This window comes from Mustela erminea, unplaced genomic scaffold, assembly GCF_009829155.1.
Source record: "Mustela erminea isolate mMusErm1 unplaced genomic scaffold, mMusErm1.Pri scaffold_43_arrow_ctg1, whole genome shotgun sequence".
In the NCBI taxonomy this organism is placed as follows: Eukaryota; Metazoa; Chordata; class Mammalia; order Carnivora; family Mustelidae; genus Mustela; species Mustela erminea.
Genome location: NW_022476403.1, coordinates 61,337 through 85,014, shown reverse-complemented (window position 1 = coordinate 85,014; position 23,678 = coordinate 61,337). Strand labels below are relative to the sequence as shown.

The 23,678-nt window shown below is 59.5% G+C and overlaps 5 protein-coding genes across 5 annotated transcripts; all 5 read left to right on the top strand.

Annotated features, from left to right (window-relative positions):
- The first annotated feature begins 2,343 nt into the window (after window positions 1–2,343).
- Window positions 2,344–3,491, top strand: LOC116583989 (keratin-associated protein 9-8-like). The gene has a single exon (XM_032331973.1). It carries the CDS (start codon window positions 2,371–2,373, stop codon window positions 2,902–2,904), a length of 534 nt encoding a protein of 177 aa, XP_032187864.1. The 5' UTR covers window positions 2,344–2,370; the 3' UTR covers window positions 2,905–3,491.
- A 2,855-nt stretch (window positions 3,492–6,346) lies between these two features.
- Window positions 6,347–7,405, top strand: LOC116583999 (keratin-associated protein 4-12-like). Its single transcript, XM_032331983.1, has one exon. It carries the CDS (start codon window positions 6,374–6,376, stop codon window positions 6,905–6,907), a length of 534 nt encoding a protein of 177 aa, XP_032187874.1. The 5' UTR covers window positions 6,347–6,373; the 3' UTR covers window positions 6,908–7,405.
- Window positions 7,406–10,352: 2,947 nt separating this feature from the next.
- Window positions 10,353–11,411, top strand: LOC116583998 (keratin-associated protein 4-12-like). Its single transcript, XM_032331982.1, has one exon. The coding sequence runs from the start codon at window positions 10,380–10,382 to the stop codon at window positions 10,911–10,913; it is 534 nt and encodes a 177-aa protein (XP_032187873.1). The 5' UTR covers window positions 10,353–10,379; the 3' UTR covers window positions 10,914–11,411.
- A 6,826-nt stretch (window positions 11,412–18,237) lies between these two features.
- Window positions 18,238–19,245, top strand: LOC116584000 (keratin-associated protein 4-12-like). The gene has a single exon (XM_032331984.1). The coding sequence runs from the start codon at window positions 18,265–18,267 to the stop codon at window positions 18,796–18,798; it is 534 nt and encodes a 177-aa protein (XP_032187875.1). The 5' UTR covers window positions 18,238–18,264; the 3' UTR covers window positions 18,799–19,245.
- Window positions 19,246–22,241: 2,996 nt separating this feature from the next.
- Window positions 22,242–23,249, top strand: LOC116583991 (keratin-associated protein 9-8-like). The gene has a single exon (XM_032331976.1). The coding sequence runs from the start codon at window positions 22,269–22,271 to the stop codon at window positions 22,800–22,802; it is 534 nt and encodes a 177-aa protein (XP_032187867.1). The 5' UTR covers window positions 22,242–22,268; the 3' UTR covers window positions 22,803–23,249.
- The last annotated feature ends 429 nt before the right edge of the window (window positions 23,250–23,678 follow it).

Below are 23,678 nucleotides of genomic sequence, written 5' to 3'. Positions count from 1 at the left end.
GAGACAGGGGAGCCTGCGGAGGCCTCGCGCCCGCGGGCCACGTCTCCACACGCACATCTTCCGGGGTCACGGAAGGCCCATTCTGCTTGGGCCTCCTGGTCCACAGGACCTCGGCGGGAGGTGGGATTGGGGGGCGGGGGTGGCAGGGGTGTGCAGAGGACTCGGGCAGTTTTGGGACAAACACATCATGCTCCGCAATTGGCAGGCGATATGGCGTCAGGATCTACAGGGCACCGAGAAAAGGAAGGACGGGGGACGTCACGGACCGAGAGCCCCAGCGCTGGGCGGGTGCGCTGCCTTGGAGTAATCCGTGAGCTCGGAAGCGCGGATGGGAAGCCAACAACCTCCGGCATCTGGGGAAGGAACCGTGAAGCGCTGGAGGGAAACCAACGGGCCTCTTCTGGGGATGGGTGGGGGTGAGACCCACGTGAGGAGGAAGAAAGAGAAAAGAGCCTGGGCCTTCACCGGAGTCCCGACAGATCCAAGGCAGGCGCCTCTGGTCCCGCACTCATGCACGACGCTGCCTCGGCGCTCAGCGATGTGAGGCCGGATCCAGGCTCTGACGGGAAGGGCAGATGAAGGCCCTGGGTCACCTCCCGCGAGCAGTGGAGGGACCTCTGAGGGGCTAGGACGGCTTCTGTCCCGGACACCCACCAGCCCTGGAGACCAGCTATCCAGGGGGCTCTCAACAGACCGCCAACACCGCACTTGCCTCTTGCTGGTTCTTAGGAGTTGGGGGATTGTGAGCTGTGCTGAGAAACGAGAAACGGACAGGACCTGGGTTGCTCCCTACTTGCTAAGTACCGGCCAGATGCTTCACGTACATTTTCTTGAATTCCTGAAGTAATTTTCAACTTAGGGCTCAAGGTGCCCGCTGCAGGGATCAGGAACTCAAGACCGAGATGGCTGAAAGTCACGTCAGCGCATGGTACGTCCCAGAAGAGACACTGAAGAACAGCGACCAGGCACGTAGCTTCGCTGAGGAGGGCAGATGCCAGTGGCCGGAGGGCGGGAAAGCGACGCAGGCAAGACGCACTGTCAGTCCGGGGTCCCAGCTTGCACGGGAAGCTTATACCCGAGAGCGAGATCAGAAAGGACGTCATACACTCATTAGGATTCCCCCAATTCAGCGACAAGGGAGCTGGCATCTCTACAAACCGGCTCTCCAGAAGCCCTGGTTGAGCATTTCTCTCGGTGTGGCATGCACTGGCAGCGTGCCATCCTGCTGCGCCACGAAAACGGCCAAGAGGCCCAGAGATGCGGATCTGCTGGCTAGAAGTTGTCCCGAGCACAGGAAGATGCGAGATACACGGCTGGCATGTTGATGCCGCCATCCCCAGTCTACGGTCTTCTGCTCTCAGACTCAGTATTTCCTTCTTCACGATGGTGGACAGGCACACATTTGTATAAGAGGAAGACACAGGGGGAAGAGGAAGGAGGAGCGGAGGAGGAGGGAGGCAGGGAGAGAGGGAGGTAGACGGACGGAGGCAAGAAGGGAGGAAGAGAAAACGAGAACTGTATACCCAGTGACGCTGGGGAACAGGCTTGGCGGGTTAACAAGGAGAGGACGAGAGTCTCCAACTCATCCCGTTATCCCCCGAACTGCCCCACTTGTGTCTCGGACGGTCCCACGTCCTGGAAAAGCCCTCTGCTTTGCTGCGTGACGCGGGACTGCTGTCTCTCAGGAAGTTCGGTGACTGCTGCTTGCTTCGTCTGGGTGGACTGCGGCTGTTTCTATCGCCCTGCTTGATTCTGCCTTCACAGACGGAGGAGATGAACTCGCATATCCTGCAGCCCAGAGTCTTTGATCGCACTGGGATATGCAGCTGCGGGGTGGGGGGCTCCAAGAGACAGATGCCTGTGGGAGTCTGGAATCAGGCTTGGTGGGGAAACCGACTTGGGCTCAGGCATGACTTCGGCTCATCGCTAGGCATGTTGCCACTTCCTCACGAGGCATGCTGCCAGTCTACATGTAAGCCAGGGACCAGCGCCGGGGAAGGACCGCCAAGCCGACTCGCCAACCTCTTCCCAGGCCAGTGGGACTTGTAACACACGATGAAATTCATAGAGCACGAACGCAGATGCTGATGTGACCACCTTGTTTTCATCTGAAATGTTTCCACGAGTTATCCCCAATTAAGAAACACGTTAAGCACTTATTTGCTCAAGATTCCTAACATTAGGGGGAAAAAAACTTCCTCTTCTTCCATTCCCGCATCATCAGGAAAACGATGTCAACAATCGGCAAGGAAGTCATGCCCATTGGTCCAAATGTGGGGACCCGGTGCATAAAATCCCCACAGGAAGACGAGACAAATGAATCTGAGAAACTCACCTCGGAACAGAAGCTCCCCCTCCACCTGTGACACCATGACCGAATCGTGCTGCTCCCCTTGCTGCCAGCCTACGTGCTGCAGGACCACCTGCTGCAGGACCACCTGCTGCCAGCCCAGCTGCTGCGGGTGCGGCGGTGGCTGTGGACAAGGCGGCTGCGGGTCCAGCTGCTGTGGGTCCTGCTGCTGCCAGCCTTGCTGCTGCCGCCCAACTTGCTGCCAGACCACCTGCTGCAGGACCACCTGCTGCCGGCCCAGCTGCTGCGGGTGCGGCGGCGGCTGCGGGTCCAGCTGCTGTGGGTCCTGCTGCTGCCAGCCTTGCTGCTGCCGCCCAACTTGCTGCCAGACCACCTGCTGCAGGACCACCTGCTGCCGGCCCAGCTGCTGTGTGTCCAGCTGCTGTCAGCCCAGCTGCTGTGGGTCCAGCGGCTGCGGACAAACTTGCTGTGGCTCCAGCTGCTGTCAGCCAGCCTGCTGTACCCCTGTGTACTGCACGAGGACCTGCTACCACCCCACCTGTTGCTGCTTGCCTGGATGCCTCGCCCAGGGCTGTGGATCCAGCTGCTGCTAGCCTGCTTGCCAGCCAAACCGCCGCCATAACGCCTGCTGGAGGACCACCACATACCCACGGCGGCCGCGGCCACCCCTGCTGCGTGTCCGGCGGCTGCCACACTTCCTCCTGACAACCGCCTCACCAACAACCCACAACGGCACACAGCACCGATTGGCCAGCGGGGAAACGGACACTGCCCAACGTTGCCCAAACCCAGCATGCAGTCGCCAACATTTCTGCGACTCACCTGCCTGTTCAAAGCCTTGGACATCGGCTGGAGGAAGTGTGGACCACTTCTCCTGATTCTCTTCTTCCTCAGGTCTTGGGAGTCCCCTGCCAGCGTCACGCATCCGGACATGGAGTCAAGATCTCTGCCTTGACTCCACAGTCAAGAGGGTCATCCTGCCTGACGACCTTGGAGAAATAAAGCCCCTCACACCTGGTAGAAATGCATTCTTTTGCAACTATTGGTGTCTGCGCAAGGAGGGTTTCCTTCTCGCTGCATTCATGGTCCTTGGATGCTGATTTCTTCCTGTCGGGACCCTTCTGCATGTCTCCCTAGACACAGGGACTCTCACATGAGTGTCTTAATAAACCCAGTACCGATCTGCATACCATAACGCTGTCCGTGTCCCCGTACGGCATGCGCGACCTAACGGTTTCTGTACAGGTCACAGCCCACAGCCCACATGCACTAATGACCCGTTTGGAGACTCCTAGCCTGCCCCCACAAATTCCTATCTCCGTGTGAGGATGAGGGAATCTAGGGACGTTCTGTCCCAGAGCTGAGCTGACAGGGAAGCACTCAGGCGCCAGGCTACGTCTCCGGCCCTTGCTCAAGGGCGCTCACATACCCACGAGCAGGCGAGTTAGGCAACAGCCTGGGCCAGAGCACCAGCAAGATGCTGGTCCGAGTGTCTTCGAGGCCCGCGGAAGTCCTCTTGTCCTGTAGATGCGGGTGATATCTGGGACAAAGTGGTAGACAGCCGAGTGGCACCACGCGGGGACCTCCAGCCCAGTGTCAGGACAGCGGCCTTGCCCTTTAGAGCTCCTGGGAACACGGGGGCCCTTTCGCGGTGGTCGGCACCAGCCTGCCCAACGTGCACTCCTCCCGCTCAGAGACAGGGGAGCCTGCGGAGGCCTCGCGCCCGCGGGCCACGTCTCCACACGCACATCTTCCGGGGTCACGGAAGGCCCATTCTGCTTGGGCCTCCTGGTCCACAGGACCTCGGCGGGAGGTGGGATTGGGGGGCGGGGGTGGCAGGGGTGTGCAGAGGACTCGGGCAGTTTTGGGACAAACACATCATGCTCCGCAATTGGCAGGCGATATGGCGTCAGGATCTACAGGGCACCGAGAAAAGGAAGGACGGGGGACGTCACGGACCGAGAGCCCCAGCGCTGGGCGGGTGCGCTGCCTTGGAGTAATCCGTGAGCTCGGAAGCGCGGATGGGAAGCCAACAACCTCCGGCATCTGGGGAAGGAACCGTGAAGCGCTGGAGGGAAACCAACGGGCCTCTTCTGGGGATGGGTGGGGGTGAGACCCACGTGAGGAGGAAGAAAGAGAAAAGAGCCTGGGCCTTCACCGGAGACCCGACAGATCCAAGGCAGGCGCCTCTGGTCCCGCACTCATGCACGACGCTGCCTCGGCGCTCAGCGATGTGAGGCCGGATCCAGGCTCTGACGGGAAGGGCAGATGAAGGCCCTGGGTCACCTCCCGCGAGCAGTGGAGGGACCTCTGAGGGGCTAGGACGGCTTCTGTCCCGGACACCCACCAGCCCTGGAGACCAGCTATCCAGGGGGCTCTCAACAGACCGCCAACACCGCACTTGCCTCTTGCTGGTTCTTAGGAGTTGGGGGATTGTGAGCTGTGCTGAGAAACGAGAAACGGACAGGACCTGGGTTGCTCCCTACTTGCTAAGTACCGGCCAGATGCTTCACGTACATTTTCTTGAATTCCTGAAGTAATTTTCAACTTAGGGCTCAAGGTGCCCGCTGCAGGGATCAGGAACTCAAGACCGAGATGGCTGAAAGTCACGTCAGCGCATGGTACGTCCCAGAAGAGACACTGAAGAACAGCGACCAGGCACGTAGCTTCGCTGAGGAGGGCAGATGCCAGTGGCCGGAGGGCGGGAAAGCGACGCAGGCAAGACGCACTGTCAGTCCGGGGTCCCAGCTTGCACGGGAAGCTTATACCCGAGAGCGAGATCAGAAAGGACGTCATACACTCATTAGGATTCCCCCAATTCAGCGACAAGGGAGCTGGCATCTCTACAAACCGGCTCTCCAGAAGCCCTGGTTGAGCATTTCTCTCGGTGTGGCATGCACTGGCAGTGTGCCATCCTGCTGCGCCACGAAAACGGCCAAGAGGCCCAGAGATGCGGATCTGCTGGCTAGAAGTTGTCCCGAGCACAGGAAGATGCGAGATACACGGCTGGCATGTTGATGCCGCCATCCCCAGTCTACGGTCTTCTGCTCTCAGACTCAGTATTTCCTTCTTCACGATGGTGGACAGGCACACATTTGTATAAGAGGAAGACACAGGGGGAAGAGGAAGGAGGAGCGGAGGAGGAGGGAGGCAGGGAGAGAGGGAGGTAGACGGACGGAGGCAAGAAGGGAGGAAGAGAAAACGAGAACTGTATACCCAGTGACGCTGGGGAACAGGCTTGGCGGGTTAACAAGGAGAGGACGAGAGTCTCCAACTCATCCCGTTATCCCCCGAACTGCCCCACTTGTGTCTCGGACGGTCCCACGTCCTGGAAAAGCCCTCTGCTTTGCTGCGTGACGCGGGACTGCTGTCTCTCAGGAAGTTCGGTGACTGCTGCTTGCTTCGTCTGGGTGGACTGCGGCTGTTTCTATCGCCCTGCTTGATTCTGCCTTCACAGACGGAGGAGATGAACTCGCATATCCTGCAGCCCAGAGTCTTTGATCGCACTGGGATATGCAGCTGCGGGGTGGGGGCTCCAAGAGACAGATGCCTGTGGGAGTCTGGAATCAGGCTTGGTGGGGAAACCGACTTGGGCTCAGGCATGACTTCGGCTCATCGCTAGGCATGTTGCCACTTCCTCACGAGGCATGCTGCCAGTCTACATGTAAGCCAGGGACCAGCGCCGGGGAAGGACCGCCAAGCCGACTCGCCAACCTCTTCCCAGGCCAGTGGGACTTGTAACACACGATGAAATTCATAGAGCACGAACGCAGATGCTGATGTGACCACCTTGTTTTCATCTGAAATGTTTCCACGAGTTATCCCCAATTAAGAAACACGTTAAGCACTTATTTGCTCAAGATTCCTAACATTAGGGGGAAAAAAACTTCCTCTTCTTCCATTCCCGCATCATCAGGAAAACGATGTCAACAATCGGCAAGGAAGTCATGCCCATTGGTCCAAATGTGGGGACCCGGTGCATAAAATCCCCACAGGAAGACGAGACAAATGAATCTGAGAAACTCACCTCGGAACAGAAGCTCCCCCTCCACCTGTGACACCATGACCGAATCGTGCTGCTCCCCTTGCTGCCAGCCTACGTGCTGCAGGACCACCTGCTGCAGGACCACCTGCTGCCAGCCCAGCTGCTGCGGGTGCGGCGGTGGCTGTGGACAAGGCGGCTGCGGGTCCAGCTGCTGTGGGTCCTGCTGCTGCCAGCCTTGCTGCTGCCGCCCAACTTGCTGCCAGACCACCTGCTGCAGGACCACCTGCTGCCGGCCCAGCTGCTGCGCGTGCGGCGGCGGCTGCGGGTCCAGCTGCTGTGGGTCCTGCTGCTGCCAGCCTTGCTGCTGCCGCCCAACTTGCTGCCAGACCACCTGCTGCAGGACCACCTGCTGCCGGCCCAGCTGCTGTGTGTCCAGCTGCTGTCAGCCCAGCTGCTGTGGGTCCAGCGGCTGCGGACAAACTTGCTGTGGCTCCAGCTGCTGTCAGCCAGCCTGCTGTACCCCTGTGTACTGCACGAGGACCTGCTACCACCCCACCTGTTGCTGCTTGCCTGGATGCCTCGCCCAGGGCTGTGGATCCAGCTGCTGCTAGCCTGCTTGCCAGCCAAACCGCCGCCATAACGCCTGCTGGAGGACCACCACATACCCACGGCGGCCGCGGCCACCCCTGCTGCGTGTCCGGCGGCTGCCACACTTCCTCCTGACAACCGCCTCACCAACAACCCACAACGGCACACAGCACCGATTGGCCAGCGGGGAAACGGACACTGCCCAACGTTGCCCAAACCCAGCATGCAGTCGCCAACATTTCTGCGACTCACCTGCCTGTTCAAAGCCTTGGACATCGGCTGGAGGAAGTGTGGACCACTTCTCCTGATTCTCTTCTTCCTCAGGTCTTGGGAGTCCCCTGCCAGCGTCACGCATCCGGACATGGAGTCAAGATCTCTGCCTTGACTCCACAGTCAAGAGGGTCATCCTGCCTGACGACCTTGGAGAAATAAAGCCCCTCACACCTGGTAGAAATGCATTCTTTTGCAACTATTGGTGTCTGCGCAAGGAGGGTTTCCTTCTCGCTGCATTCATGGTCCTTGGATGCTGATTTCTTCCTGTCGGGACCCTTCTGCATGTCTCCCGTAGACACAGGGACTCTCACATGAGTATCTTAATAAACCCAGTACCGATCTGCATACCATAACGCTGTCCGTGTCCCCGTACGGCATGCGCGACCTAACGGTTTCTGTACAGGTCACAGCCCACAGCCCACATGCACTAATGACCCGTTTGGAGACTCCTAGCCTGCCCCCACAAATTCCTATCTCCGTGTGAGGATGAGGGAATCTAGGGACGTTCTGTCCCAGAGCTGAGCTGACAGGGAAGCACTCAGGCGCCAGGCTACGTCTCCGGCCCTTGCTCAAGGGCGCTCACATACCCACGAGCAGGCGAGTTAGGCAACAGCCTGGGCCAGAGCACCAGCAAGATGCTGGTCCGAGTGTCTTCGAGGCCCGCGGAAGTCCTCTTGTCCTGTAGATGCGGGTGATATCTGGGACAAAGTGGTAGACAGCCGAGTGGCACCACGCGGGGACCTCCAGCCCAGTGTCAGGACAGCGGCCTTGCCCTTTAGAGCTCCTGGGAACACGGGGGCCCTTTCGCGGTGGTCGGCACCAGCCTGCCCAACGTGCACTCCTCCCGCTCAGAGACAGGGGAGCCTGCGGAGGCCTCGCGCCCGCGGGCCACGTCTCCACACGCACATCTTCCGGGGTCACGGAAGGCCCATTCTGCTTGGGCCTCCTGGTCCACAGGACCTCGGCGGGAGGTGGGATTGGGGGGCGGGGGTGGCAGGGGTGTGCAGAGGACTCGGGCAGTTTTGGGACAAACGCATCATGCTCCGCAATTGGCAGGCGATATGGCGTCAGGATCTACAGGGCACCGAGAAAAGGAAGGACGGGGGACGTCACGGACCGAGAGCCCCAGCGCTGGGCGGGTGCGCTGCCTTGGAGTAATCCGTGAGCTCGGAAGCGCGGATGGGAAGCCAACAACCTCCGGCATCTGGGGAAGGAACCGTGAAGCGCTGGAGGGAAACCAACGGGCCTCTTCTGGGGATGGGTGGGGGTGAGACCCACGTGAGGAGGAAGAAAGAGAAAAGAGCCTGGGCCTTCACCGGAGTCCCGACAGATCCAAGGCAGGCGCCTCTGGTCCCGCACTCATGCACGACGCTGCCTCGGCGCTCAGCGATGTGAGGCCGGATCCAGGCTCTGACGGGAAGGGCAGATGAAGGCCCTGGGTCACCTCCCGCGAGCAGTGGAGGGACCTCTGAGGGGCTAGGACGGCTTCTGTCCCGGACACCCACCAGCCCTGGAGACCAGCTATCCAGGAGGCTCTCAACAGACCGCCAACACCGCACTTGCCTCTTGCTGGTTCTTAGGAGTTGGGGGATTGTGAGCTGTGCTGAGAAACGAGAAACGGACAGGACCTGGGTTGCTCCCTACTTGCTAAGTACCGGCCAGATGCTTCACGTACATTTTCTTGAATTCCTGAAGTAATTTTCAACTTAGGGCTCAAGGTGCCCGCTGCAGGGATCAGGAACTCAAGACCGAGATGGCTGAAAGTCACGTCAGCGCATGGTACGTCCCAGAAGAGACACTGAAGAACAGCGACCAGGCACGTAGCTTCGCTGAGGAGGGCAGATGCCAGTGGCCGGAGGGCGGGAAAGCGACGCAGGCAAGACGCACTGTCAGTCCGGGGTCCCAGCTTGCACGGGAAGCTTATACCCGAGAGCGAGATCAGAAAGGACGTCATACACTCATTAGGATTCCCCCAATTCAGCGACAAGGGAGCTGGCATCTCTACAAACCGGCTCTCCAGAAGCCCTGGTTGAGCATTTCTCTCGGTGTGGCATGCACTGGCAGCTGTGCCATCCTGCTGCGCCACGAAAACGGCCAAGAGGCCCAGAGATGCGGATCTGCTGGCTAGAAGTTGTCCCGAGCACAGGAAGATGCGAGATACACGGCTGGCATGTTGATGCCGCCATCCCCAGTCTACGGTCTTCTGCTCTCAGACTCAGTATTTCCTTCTTCACGATGGTGGACAGGCACACATTTGTATAAGAGGAAGACACAGGGGGAAGAGGAAGGAGGAGCGGAGGAGGAGGGAGGCAGGGAGAGAGGGAGGTAGACGGACGGAGGCAAGAAGGGAGGAAGAGAAAACGAGAACTGTATACCCAGTGACGCTGGGGAACAGGCTTGGCGGGTTAACAAGGAGAGGACGAGAGTCTCCAACTCATCCCGTTATCCCCCGAACTGCCCCACTTGTGTCTCGGACGGTCCCACGTCCTGGAAAAGCCCTCTGCTTTGCTGCGTGACGCGGGACTGCTGTCTCTCAGGAAGTTCGGTGACTGCTGCTTGCTTCGTCTGGGTGGACTGCGGCTGTTTCTATCGCCCTGCTTGATTCTGCCTTCACAGACGGAGGAGATGAACTCGCATATCCTGCAGCCCAGAGTCTTTGATCGCACTGGGATATGCAGCTGCGGGGTGGGGGGCTCCAAGAGACAGATGCCTGTGGGAGTCTGGAATCAGGCTTGGTGGGGAAACCGACTTGGGCTCAGGCATGACTTCGGCTCATCGCTAGGCATGTTGCCACTTCCTCACGAGGCATGCTGCCAGTCTACATGTAAGCCAGGGACCAGCGCCGGGGAAGGACCGCCAAGCCGACTCGCCAACCTCTTCCCAGGCCAGTGGGACTTGTAACACACGATGAAATTCATAGAGCACGAACGCAGATGCTGATGTGACCACCTTGTTTTCATCTGAAATGTTTCCACGAGTTATCCCCAATTAAGAAACACGTTAAGCACTTATTTGCTCAAGATTCCTAACATTAGGGGGAAAAAAACTTCCTCTTCTTCCATTCCCGCATCATCAGGAAAACGATGTCAACAATCGGCAAGGAAGTCATGCCCATTGGTCCAAATGTGGGGACCCGGTGCATAAAATCCCCACAGGAAGACGAGACAAATGAATCTGAGAAACTCACCTCGGAACAGAAGCTCCCCCTCCACCTGTGACACCATGACCGAATCGTGCTGCTCCCCTTGCTGCCAGCCTACGTGCTGCAGGACCACCTGCTGCAGGACCACCTGCTGCCAGCCCAGCTGCTGCGGGTGCGGCGGTGGCTGTGGACAAGGCGGCTGCGGGTCCAGCTGCTGTGGGTCCTGCTGCTGCCAGCCTTGCTGCTGCCGCCCAACTTGCTGCCAGACCACCTGCTGCAGGACCACCTGCTGCCGGCCCAGCTGCTGCGCGTGCGGCGGCGGCTGCGGGTCCAGCTGCTGTGGGTCCTGCTGCTGCCAGCCTTGCTGCTGCCGCCCAACTTGCTGCCAGACCACCTGCTGCAGGACCACCTGCTGCCGGCCCAGCTGCTGTGTGTCCAGCTGCTGTCAGCCCAGCTGCTGTGGGTCCAGCGGCTGCGGACAAACTTGCTGTGGCTCCAGCTGCTGTCAGCCAGCCTGCTGTACCCCTGTGTACTGCACGAGGACCTGCTACCACCCCACCTGTTGCTGCTTGCCTGGATGCCTCGCCCAGGGCTGTGGATCCAGCTGCTGCTAGCCTGCTTGCCAGCCAAACCGCCGCCATAACGCCTGCTGGAGGACCACCACATACCCACGGCGGCCGCGGCCACCCCTGCTGCGTGTCCGGCGGCTGCCACACTTCCTCCTGACAACCGCCTCACCAACAACCCACAACGGCACACAGCACCGATTGGCCAGCGGGGAAACGGACACTGCCCAACGTTGCCCAAACCCAGCATGCAGTCGCCAACATTTCTGCGACTCACCTGCCTGTTCAAAGCCTTGGACATCGGCTGGAGGAAGTGTGGACCACTTCTCCTGATTCTCTTCTTCCTCAGGTCTTGGGAGTCCCCTGCCAGCGTCACGCATCCGGACATGGAGTCAAGATCTCTGCCTTGACTCCACAGTCAAGAGGGTCATCCTGCCTGACGACCTTGGAGAAATAAAGCCCCTCACACCTGGTAGAAATGCATTCTTTTGCAACTATTGGTGTCTGCGCAAGGAGGGTTTCCTTCTCGCTGCATTCATGGTCCTTGGATGCTGATTTCTTCCTGTCGGGACCCTTCTGCATGTCTCCGTAGACACAGGGACTCTCACATGAGTATCTTAATAAACCCAGTACCGATCTGCATACCATAACGCTGTCCGTGTCCCCGTACGGCATGCGCGACCTAACGGTTTCTGTACAGGTCACAGCCCACAGCCCACATGCACTAATGACCCGTTTGGAGACTCCTAGCCTGCCCCCACAAATTCCTATCTCCGTGTGAGGATGAGGGAATCTAGGGACGTTCTGTCCCAGAGCTGAGCTGACAGGGAAGCACTCAGGCGCCAGGCTACGTCTCCAGCCCTTGCTCAAGGGCGCTCACATACCCACGAGCAGGCGAGTTAGGCAACAGCCTGGGCCAGAGCACCAGCAAGATGCTGGTCCGAGTGTCTTCGAGGCCCGCGGAAGTCCTCTTGTCCTGTAGATGCGGGTGATATCTGGGACAAAGTGGTAGACAGCCGAGTGGCACCACGCGGGGACCTCCAGCCCAGTGTCAGGACAGCGGCCTTGCCCTTTAGAGCTCCTGGGAACACGGGGGCCCTTTCGCGGTGGTCGGCACCAGCCTGCCCAACGTGCACTCCTCCCGCTCAGAGACAGGGGAGCCTGCGGAGGCCTCGCGCCCGCGGGCCACGTCTCCACACGCACATCTTCCGGGGTCACGGAAGGCCCATTCTGCTTGGGCCTCCTGGTCCACAGGACCTCGGCGGGAGGTGGGATTGGGGGGCGGGGGTGGCAGGGGTGTGCAGAGGACTCGGGCAGTTTTGGGACAAACGCATCATGCTCCGCAATTGGCAGGCGATATGGCGTCAGGATCTACAGGGCACCGAGAAAAGGAAGGACGGGGGACGTCACGGACCGAGAGCCCCAGCGCTGGGCGGGTGCGCTGCCTTGGAGTAATCCGTGAGCTCGGAAGCGCGGATGGGAAGCCAACAACCTCCGGCATCTGGGGAAGGAACCGTGAAGCGCTGGAGGGAAACCAACGGGCCTCTTCTGGGGATGGGTGGGGGTGAGACCCACGTGAGGAGGAAGAAAGAGAAAAGAGCCTGGGCCTTCACCGGAGTCCCGACAGATCCAAGGCAGGCGCCTCTGGTCCCGCACTCATGCACGACGCTGCCTCGGCGCTCAGCGATGTGAGGCCGGATCCAGGCTCTGACGGGAAGGGCAGATGAAGGCCCTGGGTCACCTCCCGCGAGCAGTGGAGGGACCTCTGAGGGGCTAGGACGGCTTCTGTCCCGGACACCCACCAGCCCTGGAGACCAGCTATCCAGGAGGCTCTCAACAGACCGCCAACACCGCACTTGCCTCTTGCTGGTTCTTAGGAGTTGGGGGATTGTGAGCTGTGCTGAGAAACGAGAAACGGACAGGACCTGGGTTGCTCCCTACTTGCTAAGTACCGGCCAGATGCTTCACGTACATTTTCTTGAATTCCTGAAGTAATTTTCAACTTAGGGCTCAAGGTGCCCGCTGCAGGGATCAGGAACTCAAGACCGAGATGGCTGAAAGTCACGTCAGCGCATGGTACGTCCCAGAAGAGACACTGAAGAACAGCGACCAGGCACGTAGCTTCGCTGAGGAGGGCAGATGCCAGTGGCCGGAGGGCGGGAAAGCGACGCAGGCAAGACGCACTGTCAGTCCGGGGTCCCAGCTTGCACGGGAAGCTTATACCCGAGAGCGAGATCAGAAAGGACGTCATACACTCATTAGGATTCCCCCAATTCAGCGACAAGGGAGCTGGCATCTCTACAAACCGGCTCTCCAGAAGCCCTGGTTGAGCATTTCTCTCGGTGTGGCATGCACTGGCAGCGTGCCATCCTGCTGCGCCACGAAAACGGCCAAGAGGCCCAGAGATGCGGATCTGCTGGCTAGAAGTTGTCCCGAGCACAGGAAGATGCGAGATACACGGCTGGCATGTTGATGCCGCCATCCCCAGTCTACGGTCTTCTGCTCTCAGACTCAGTATTTCCTTCTTCACGATGGTGGACAGGCACACATTTGTATAAGAGGAAGACACAGGGGGAAGAGGAAGGAGGAGCGGAGGAGGAGGGAGGCAGGGAGAGAGGGAGGTAGACGGACGGAGGCAAGAAGGGAGGAAGAGAAAACGAGAACTGTATACCCAGTGACGCTGGGGAACAGGCTTGGCGGGTTAACAAGGAGAGGACGAGAGTCTCCAACTCATCCCGTTATCCCCCGAACTGCCCCACTTGTGTCTCGGACGGTCCCACGTCCTGGAAAAGCCCTCTGCTTTGCTGCGTGACGCGGGACTGCTGTCTCTCAGGAAGTTCGGTGACTGCTGCTTGCTTCGTCTGGGTGGACTGCGGCTGTTTCTATCGCCCTGCTTGATTCTGCCTTCACAGACGGAGGAGATGAACTCGCATATCCTGCAGCCCAGAGTCTTTGATCGCACTGGGATATGCAGCTGCGGGGTGGGGGGCTCCAAGAGACAGATGCCTGTGGGAGTCTGGAATCAGGCTTGGTGGGGAAACCGACTTGGGCTCAGGCATGACTTCGGCTCATCGCTAGGCATGTTGCCACTTCCTCACGAGGCATGCTGCCAGTCTACATGTAAGCCAGGGACCAGCGCCGGGGAAGGACCGCCAAGCCGACTCGCCAACCTCTTCCCAGGCCAGTGGGACTTGTAACACACGATGAAATTCATAGAGCACGAACGCAGATGCTGATGTGACCACCTTGTTTTCATCTGAAATGTTTCCACGAGTTATCCCCAATTAAGAAACACGTTAAGCACTTATTTGCTCAAGATTCCTAACATTAGGGGGAAAAAAACTTCCTCTTCTTCCATTCCCGCATCATCAGGAAAACGATGTCAACAATCGGCAAGGAAGTCATGCCCATTGGTCCAAATGTGGGGACCCGGTGCATAAAATCCCCACAGGAAGACGAGACAAATGAATCTGAGAAACTCACCTCGGAACAGAAGCTCCCCCTCCACCTGTGACACCATGACCGAATCGTGCTGCTCCCCTTGCTGCCAGCCTACGTGCTGCAGGACCACCTGCTGCAGGACCACCTGCTGCCAGCCCAGCTGCTGCGGGTGCGGCGGTGGCTGTGGACAAGGCGGCTGCGGGTCCAGCTGCTGTGGGTCCTGCTGCTGCCAGCCTTGCTGCTGCCGCCCAACTTGCTGCCAGACCACCTGCTGCAGGACCACCTGCTGCCGGCCCAGCTGCTGTGTGTCCAGCTGCTGTCAGCCCAGCTGCTGTGGGTCCAGCGGCTGCGGACAAACTTGCTGTGGCTCCAGCTGCTGTCAGCCAGCCTGCTGTACCCCTGTGTACTGCACGAGGACCTGCTACCACCCCACCTGTTGCTGCTTGCCTGGATGCCTCGCCCAGGGCTGTGGATCCAGCTGCTGCTAGCCTGCTTGCCAGCCAAACCGCCGCCATAACGCCTGCTGGAGGACCACCACATACCCACGGCGGCCGCGGCCACCCCTGCTGCGTGTCCGGCGGCTGCCACACTTCCTCCTGACAACCGCCTCACCAACAACCCACAACGGCACACAGCACCGATTGGCCAGCGGGGAAACGGACACTGCCCAACGTTGCCCAAACCCAGCATGCAGTCGCCAACATTTCTGCGACTCACCTGCCTGTTCAAAGCCTTGGACATCGGCTGGAGGAAGTGTGGACCACTTCTCCTGATTCTCTTCTTCCTCAGGTCTTGGGAGTCCCCTGCCAGCGTCACGCATCCGGACATGGAGTCAAGATCTCTGCCTTGACTCCACAGTCAAGAGGGTCATCCTGCCTGACGACCTTGGAGAAATAAAGCCCCTCACACCTGGTAGAAATGCATTCTTTTGCAACTATTGGTGTCTGCGCAAGGAGGGTTTCCTTCTCGCTGCATTCATGGTCCTTGGATGCTGATTTCTTCCTGTCGGGACCCTTCTGCATGTCTCCGTAGACACAGGGACTCTCACATGAGTATCTTAATAAACCCAGTACCGATCTGCATACCATAACGCTGTCCGTGTCCCCGTACGGCATGCGCGACCTAACGGTTTCTGTACAGGTCACAGCCCACAGCCCACATGCACTAATGACCCGTTTGGAGACTCCTAGCCTGCCCCCACAAATTCCTATCTCCGTGTGAGGATGAGGGAATCTAGGGACGTTCTGTCCCAGAGCTGAGCTGACAGGGAAGCACTCAGGCGCCAGGCTACGTCTCCGGCCCTTGCTCAAGGGCGCTCACATACCCACGAGCAGGCGAGTTAGGCAACAGCCTGGGCCAGAGCACCAGCAAGATGCTGGTCCGAGTGTCTTCGAGGCCCGCGGAAGTCCTCTTGTCCTGTAGATGCGGGTGATATCTGGGACAAAGTGGTAGACAGCCGAGTGGCACCACGCGGGGACCTCCAGCCCAGTGTCAGGACAGCGGCCTTGCCCTTTAGAGCTCCTGGGAACACGGGGGCCCTTTCGCGGTGGTCGGCACCAGCCTGCCCAACGTGCACTCCTCCCGCTCAGAGACAGGGGAGCCTGCGGAGGCCTCGCGCCCGCGGGCCACGTCTCCACACGCACATCTTCCGGGGTCACGGAAGGCCCATTCTGCTTGGGCCTCCTGGTCCACAGGACCTCGGCGGGAGGTGGGATTGGGGGGCGGGGGTGGCAGGGGTGTGCAGAGGACTCGGGCAGTTTTGGGACAAACGCATCATGCTCCGCAATTGGCAGGCGATATGGCGTCAGGATCTACAGGGCACCGAGAAAAGGAAGGACGGGGGACGTCACGGACCGAGAGCCCCAGCGCTGGGCGGGTGCGCTGCCTTGGAGTAATCCGTGAGCTCGGAAGCGCGGATGGGAAGCCAACAACCTCCGGCATCTGGGGAAGGAACCGTGAAGCGCTGGAGGGAAACCAACGGGCCTCTTCTGGGGATGGGTGGGGGTGAGACCCACGTGAGGAGGAAGAAAGAGAAAAGAGCCTGGGCCTTCACCGGAGTCCCGACAGATCCAAGGCAGGCGCCTCTGGTCCCGCACTCATGCACGACGCTGCCTCGGCGCTCAGCGATGTGAGGCCGGATCCAGGCTCTGACGGGAAGGGCAGATGAAGGCCCTGGGTCACCTCCCGCGAGCAGTGGAGGGACCTCTGAGGGGCTAGGACGGCTTCTGTCCCGGACACCCACCAGCCCTGGAGACCAGCTATCCAGGAGGCTCTCAACAGACCGCCAACACCGCACTTGCCTCTTGCTGGTTCTTAGGAGTTGGGGGATTGTGAGCTGTGCTGAGAAACGAGAAACGGACAGGACCTGGGTTGCTCCCTACTTGCTAAGTACCGGCCAGATGCTTCACGTACATTTTCTTGAATTCCTGAAGTAATTTTCAACTTAGGGCTCAAGGTGCCCGCTGCAGGGATCAGGAACTCAAGACCGAGATGGCTGAAAGTCACGTCAGCGCATGGTACGTCCCAGAAGAGACACTGAAGAACAGCGACCAGGCACGTAGCTTCGCTGAGGAGGGCAGATGCCAGTGGCCGGAGGGCGGGAAAGCGACGCAGGCAAGACGCACTGTCAGTCCGGGGTCCCAGCTTGCACGGGAAGCTTATACCCGAGAGCGAGATCAGAAAGGACGTCATACACTCATTAGGATTCCCCCAATTCAGCGACAAGGGAGCTGGCATCTCTACAAACCGGCTCTCCAGAAGCCCTGGTTGAGCATTTCTCTCGGTGTGGCATGCACTGGCAGCGTGCCATCCTGCTGCGCCACGAAAACGGCCAAGAGGCCCAGAGATGCGGATCTGCTGGCTAGAAGTTGTCCCGAGCACAGGAAGATGCGAGATACACGGCTGGCATGTTGATGCCGCCATCCCCAGTCTACGGTCTTCTGCTCTCAGACTCAGTATTTCCTTCTTCACGATGGTGGACAGGCACACATTTGTATAAGAGGAAGACACAGGGGGAAGAGGAAGGAGGAGCGGAGGAGGAGGGAGGCAGGGAGAGAGGGAGGTAGACGGACGGAGGCAAGAAGGGAGGAAGAGAAAACGAGAACTGTATACCCAGTGACGCTGGGGAACAGGCTTGGCGGGTTAACAAGGAGAGGACGAGAGTCTCCAACTCATCCCGTTATCCCCCGAACTGCCCCACTTGTGTCTCGGACGGTCCCACGTCCTGGAAAAGCCCTCTGCTTTGCTGCGTGACGCGGGACTGCTGTCTCTCAGGAAGTTCGGTGACTGCTGCTTGCTTCGTCTGGGTGGACTGCGGCTGTTTCTATCGCCCTGCTTGATTCTGCCTTCACAGACGGAGGAGATGAACTCGCATATCCTGCAGCCCAGAGTCTTTGATCGCACTGGGATATGCAGCTGCGGGGTGGGGGGCTCCAAGAGACAGATGCCTGTGGGAGTCTGGAATCAGGCTTGGTGGGGAAACCGACTTGGGCTCAGGCATGACTTCGGCTCATCGCTAGGCATGTTGCCACTTCCTCACGAGGCATGCTGCCAGTCTACATGTAAGCCAGGGACCAGCGCCGGGGAAGGACCGCCAAGCCGACTCGCCAACCTCTTCCCAGGCCAGTGGGACTTGTAACACACGATGAAATTCATAGAGCACGAACGCAGATGCTGATGTGACCACCTTGTTTTCATCTGAAATGTTTCCACGAGTTATCCCCAATTAAGAAACACGTTAAGCACTTATTTGCTCAAGATTCCTAACATTAGGGGGAAAAAAACTTCCTCTTCTTCCATTCCCGCATCATCAGGAAAACGATGTCAACAATCGGCAAGGAAGTCATGCCCATTGGTCCAAATGTGGGGACCCGGTGCATAAAATCCCCACAGGAAGACGAGACAAATGAATCTGAGAAACTCACCTCGGAACAGAAGCTCCCCCTCCACCTGTGACACCATGACCGAATCGTGCTGCTCCCCTTGCTGCCAGCCTACGTGCTGCAGGACCACCTGCTGCAGGACCACCTGCTGCCAGCCCAGCTGCTGCGGGTGCGGCGGTGGCTGTGGACAAGGCGGCTGCGGGTCCAGCTGCTGTGGGTCCTGCTGCTGCCAGCCTTGCTGCTGCCGCCCAACTTGCTGCCAGACCACCTGCTGCAGGACCACCTGCTGCCGGCCCAGCTGCTGCGCGTGCGGCGGCGGCTGCGGGTCCAGCTGCTGTGGGTCCTGCTGCTGCCAGCCTTGCTGCTGCCGCCCAACTTGCTGCCAGACCACCTGCTGCAGGACCACCTGCTGCCGGCCCAGCTGCTGTGTGTCCAGCTGCTGTCAGCCCAGCTGCTGTGGGTCCAGCGGCTGCGGACAAACTTGCTGTGGCTCCAGCTGCTGTCAGCCAGCCTGCTGTACCCCTGTGTACTGCACGAGGACCTGCTACCACCCCACCTGTTGCTGCTTGCCTGGATGCCTCGCCCAGGGCTGTGGATCCAGCTGCTGCTAGCCTGCTTGCCAGCCAAACCGCCGCCATAACGCCTGCTGGAGGACCACCACATACCCACGGCGGCCGCGGCCACCCCTGCTGCGTGTCCGGCGGCTGCCACACTTCCTCCTGACAACCGCCTCACCAACAACCCACAACGGCACACAGCACCGATTGGCCAGCGGGGAAACGGACACTGCCCAACGTTGCCCAAACCCAGCATGCAGTCGCCAACATTTCTGCGACTCACCTGCCTGTTCAAAGCCTTGGACATCGGCTGGAGGAAGTGTGGACCACTTCTCCTGATTCTCTTCTTCCTCAGGTCTTGGGAGTCCCCTGCCAGCGTCACGCATCCGGACATGGAGTCAAGATCTCTGCCTTGACTCCACAGTCAAGAGGGTCATCCTGCCTGACGACCTTGGAGAAATAAAGCCCCTCACACCTGGTAGAAATGCATTCTTTTGCAACTATTGGTGTCTGCGCAAGGAGGGTTTCCTTCTCGCTGCATTCATGGTCCTTGGATGCTGATTTCTTCCGGTCGGGACCCTTCTGCATGTCTCCCTAGACACAGGGACTCTCACATGAGTGTCTTAATAAACCCAGTACCGATCTGCATACCATAACGCTGTCCGTGTCCCCGTACGGCATGCGCGACCTAACGGTTTCTGTACAGGTCACAGCCCACAGCCCACATGCACTAATGACCCGTTTGGAGACTCCTAGCCTGCCCCCACAAATTCCTATCTCCGTGTGAGGATGAGGGAATCTAGGGACGTTCTGTCCCAGAGCTGAGCTGACAGGGAAGCACTCAGGCGCCAGGCTACGTCTCCGGCCCTTGCTCAAGGGCGCTCACATACCCACGAGCAGGCGAGTTAGGCAACAGCCTGGGCCAGAGCACCAGCAAGATGCTGGTCCGAGTGTCTTCGAGGCCCGCGGAAGTCCTCTTGTCCTGTAGATGCGGGTGATATCTGGGACAAAGTGGTAGACAGCCGAGTGGCACCACGCGGGGACCTCCAGCCCAGTGTCAGGGCAGCGGCCTTGCCCTTTAGAGCTCCTGGGAACACGGGGGCCCTTTCGCGGTGGTCGGCACCAGCCTGCCCAACGTGCACTCCTCCCGCTCAGAGACAGGGGAGCCTGCGGAGGCCTCGCGCCCGCGGGCCACGTCTCCACACGCACATCTTCCGGGGTCACGGAAGGCCCATTCTGCTTGGGCCTCCTGGTCCACAGGACCTCGGCGGGAGGCGGGATTGGGGGGCGGGGGTGGCAGGGGTGTGCAGAGGACTCGGGCAGTTTTGGGACAAACGCATCATGCTCCGCAATTGGCAGGCGATATGGCGTCAGGATCTACAGGGCACCGAGAAAAGGAAGGACGGGGGACGTCACGGACCGAGAGCCCCAGCGCTGGGCGGGTGCGCTGCCTTGGAGTAATCCGTGAGCTCGGAAGCGCGGATGGGAAGCCAACAACCTCCGGCATCTGGGGAAGGAACCGTGAAGCGCTGGAGGGAAACCAACGGGCCTCTTCTGGGGATGGGTGGGGGTGAGACCCACGTGAGGAGGAAGAAAGAGAAAAGAGCCTGGGCCTTCACCGGAGTCCCGACAGATCCAAGGCAGGCGCCTCTGGTCCCGCACTCATGCACGACGCTGCCTCGGCGCTCAGCGATGTGAGGCCGGATCCAGGCTCTGACGGGAAGGGCAGATGAAGGCCCTGGGTCACCTCCCGCGAGCAGTGGAGGGACCTCTGAGGGGCTAGGACGGCTTCTGTCCCGGACACCCACCAGCCCTGGAGACCAGCTATCCAGGAGGCTCTCAACAGACCGCCAACACCGCACTTGCCTCTTGCTGGTTCTTAGGAGTTGGGGGATTGTGAGCTGTGCTGAGAAACGAGAAACGGACAGGACCTGGGTTGCTCCCTACTTGCTAAGTACCGGCCAGATGCTTCACGTACATTTTCTTGAATTCCTGAAGTAATTTTCAACTTAGGGCTCAAGGTGCCCGCTGCAGGGATCAGGAACTCAAGACCGAGATGGCTGAAAGTCACGTCAGCGCATGGTACGTCCCAGAAGAGACACTGAAGAACAGCGACCAGGCACGTAGCTTCGCTGAGGAGGGCAGATGCCAGTGGCCGGAGGGCGGGAAAGCGACGCAGGCAAGACGCACTGTCAGTCCGGGGTCCCAGCTTGCACGGGAAGCTTATACCCGAGAGCGAGATCAGAAAGGACGTCATACACTCATTAGGATTCCCCCAATTCAGCGACAAGGGAGCTGGCATCTCTACAAACCGGCTCTCCAGAAGCCCTGGTTGAGCATTTCTCTCGGTGTGGCATGCACTGGCAGCGTGCCATCCTGCTGCGCCACGAAAACGGCCAAGAGGCCCAGAGATGCGGATCTGCTGGCTAGAAGTTGTCCCGAGCACAGGAAGATGCGAGATACACGGCTGGCATGTTGATGCCGCCATCCCCAGTCTACGGTCTTCTGCTCTCAGACTCAGTATTTCCTTCTTCACGATGGTGGACAGGCACACATTTGTATAAGAGGAAGACACAGGGGGAAGAGGAAGGAGGAGCGGAGGAGGAGGGAGGCAGGGAGAGAGGGAGGTAGACGGACGGAGGCAAGAAGGGAGGAAGAGAAAACGAGAACTGTATACCCAGTGACGCTGGGGAACAGGCTTGGCGGGTTAACAAGGAGAGGACGAGAGTCTCCAACTCATCCCGTTATCCCCCGAACTGCCCCACTTGTGTCTCGGACGGTCCCACGTCCTGGAAAAGCCCTCTGCTTTGCTGCGTGACGCGGGACTGCTGTCTCTCAGGAAGTTCGGTGACTGCTGCTTGCTTCGTCTGGGTGGACTGCGGCTGTTTCTATCGCCCTGCTTGATTCTGCCTTCACAGACGGAGGAGATGAACTCGCATATCCTGCAGCCCAGAGTCTTTGATCGCACTGGGATATGCAGCTGCGGGGTGGGGGGCTCCAAGAGACAGATGCCTGTGGGAGTCTGGAATCAGGCTTGGTGGGGAAACCGACTTGGGCTCAGGCATGACTTCGGCTCATCGCTAGGCATGTTGCCACTTCCTCACGAGGCATGCTGCCAGTCTACATGTAAGCCAGGGACCAGCGCCGGGGAAGGACCGCCAAGCCGACTCGCCAACCTCTTCCCAGGCCAGTGGGACTTGTAACACACGATGAAATTCATAGAGCACGAACGCAGATGCTGATGTGACCACCTTGTTTTCATCTGAAATGTTTCCACGAGTTATCCCCAATTAAGAAACACGTTAAGCACTTATTTGCTCAAGATTCCTAACATTAGGGGGAAAAAAACTTCCTCTTCTTCCATTCCCGCATCATCAGGAAAACGATGTCAACAATCGGCAAGGAAGTCATGCCCATTGGTCCAAATGTGGGGACCCGGTGCATAAAATCCCCACAGGAAGACGAGACAAATGAATCTGAGAAACTCACCTCGGAACAGAAGCTCCCCCTCCACCTGTGACACCATGACCGAATCGTGCTGCTCCCCTTGCTGCCAGCCTACGTGCTGCAGGACCACCTGCTGCAGGACCACCTGCTGCCAGCCCAGCTGCTGCGGGTGCGGCGGTGGCTGTGGACAAGGCGGCTGCGGGTCCAGCTGCTGTGGGTCCTGCTGCTGCCAGCCTTGCTGCTGCCGCCCAACTTGCTGCCAGACCACCTGCTGCAGGACCACCTGCTGCCGGCCCAGCTGCTGCGGGTGCGGCGGCGGCTGCGGGTCCAGCTGCTGTGGGTCCTGCTGCTGCCAGCCTTGCTGCTGCCGCCCAACTTGCTGCCAGACCACCTGCTGCAGGACCACCTGCTGCCGGCCCAGCTGCTGTGTGTCCAGCTGCTGTCAGCCCAGCTGCTGTGGGTCCAGCGGCTGCGGACAAACTTGCTGTGGCTCCAGCTGCTGTCAGCCAGCCTGCTGTACCCCTGTGTACTGCACGAGGACCTGCTACCACCCCACCTGTTGCTGCTTGCCTGGATGCCTCGCCCAGGGCTGTGGATCCAGCTGCTGCTAGCCTGCTTGCCAGCCAAACCGCCGCCATAACGCCTGCTGGAGGACCACCACATACCCACGGCGGCCGCGGCCACCCCTGCTGCGTGTCCGGCGGCTGCCACACTTCCTCCTGACAACCGCCTCACCAACAACCCACAACGGCACACAGCACCGATTGGCCAGCGGGGAAACGGACACTGCCCAACGTTGCCCAAACCCAGCATGCAGTCGCCAACATTTCTGCGACTCACCTGCCTGTTCAAAGCCTTGGACATCGGCTGGAGGAAGTGTGGACCACTTCTCCTGATTCTCTTCTTCCTCAGGTCTTGGGAGTCCCCTGCCAGCGTCACGCATCCGGACATGGAGTCAAGATCTCTGCCTTGACTCCACAGTCAAGAGGGTCATCCTGCCTGACGACCTTGGAGAAATAAAGCCCCTCACACCTGGTAGAAATGCATTCTTTTGCAACTATTGGTGTCTGCGCAAGGAGGGTTTCCTTCTCGCTGCATTCATGGTCCTTGGATGCTGATTTCTTCCGGTCGGGACCCTTCTGCATGTCTCCCTAGACACAGGGACTCTCACATGAGTGTCTTAATAAACCCAGTACCGATCTGCATACCATAACGCTGTCCGTGTCCCCGTACGGCATGCGCGACCTAACGGTTTCTGTACAGGTCACAGCCCACAGCCCACATGCACTAATGACCCGTTTGGAGACTCCTAGCCTGCCCCCACAAATTCCTATCTCCGTGTGAGGATGAGGGAATCTAGGGACGTTCTGTCCCAGAGCTGAGCTGACAGGGAAGCACTCAGGCGCCAGGCTACGTCTCCGGCCCTTGCTCAAGGGCGCTCACATACCCACGAGCAGGCGAGTTAGGCAACAGCCTGGGCCAGAGCA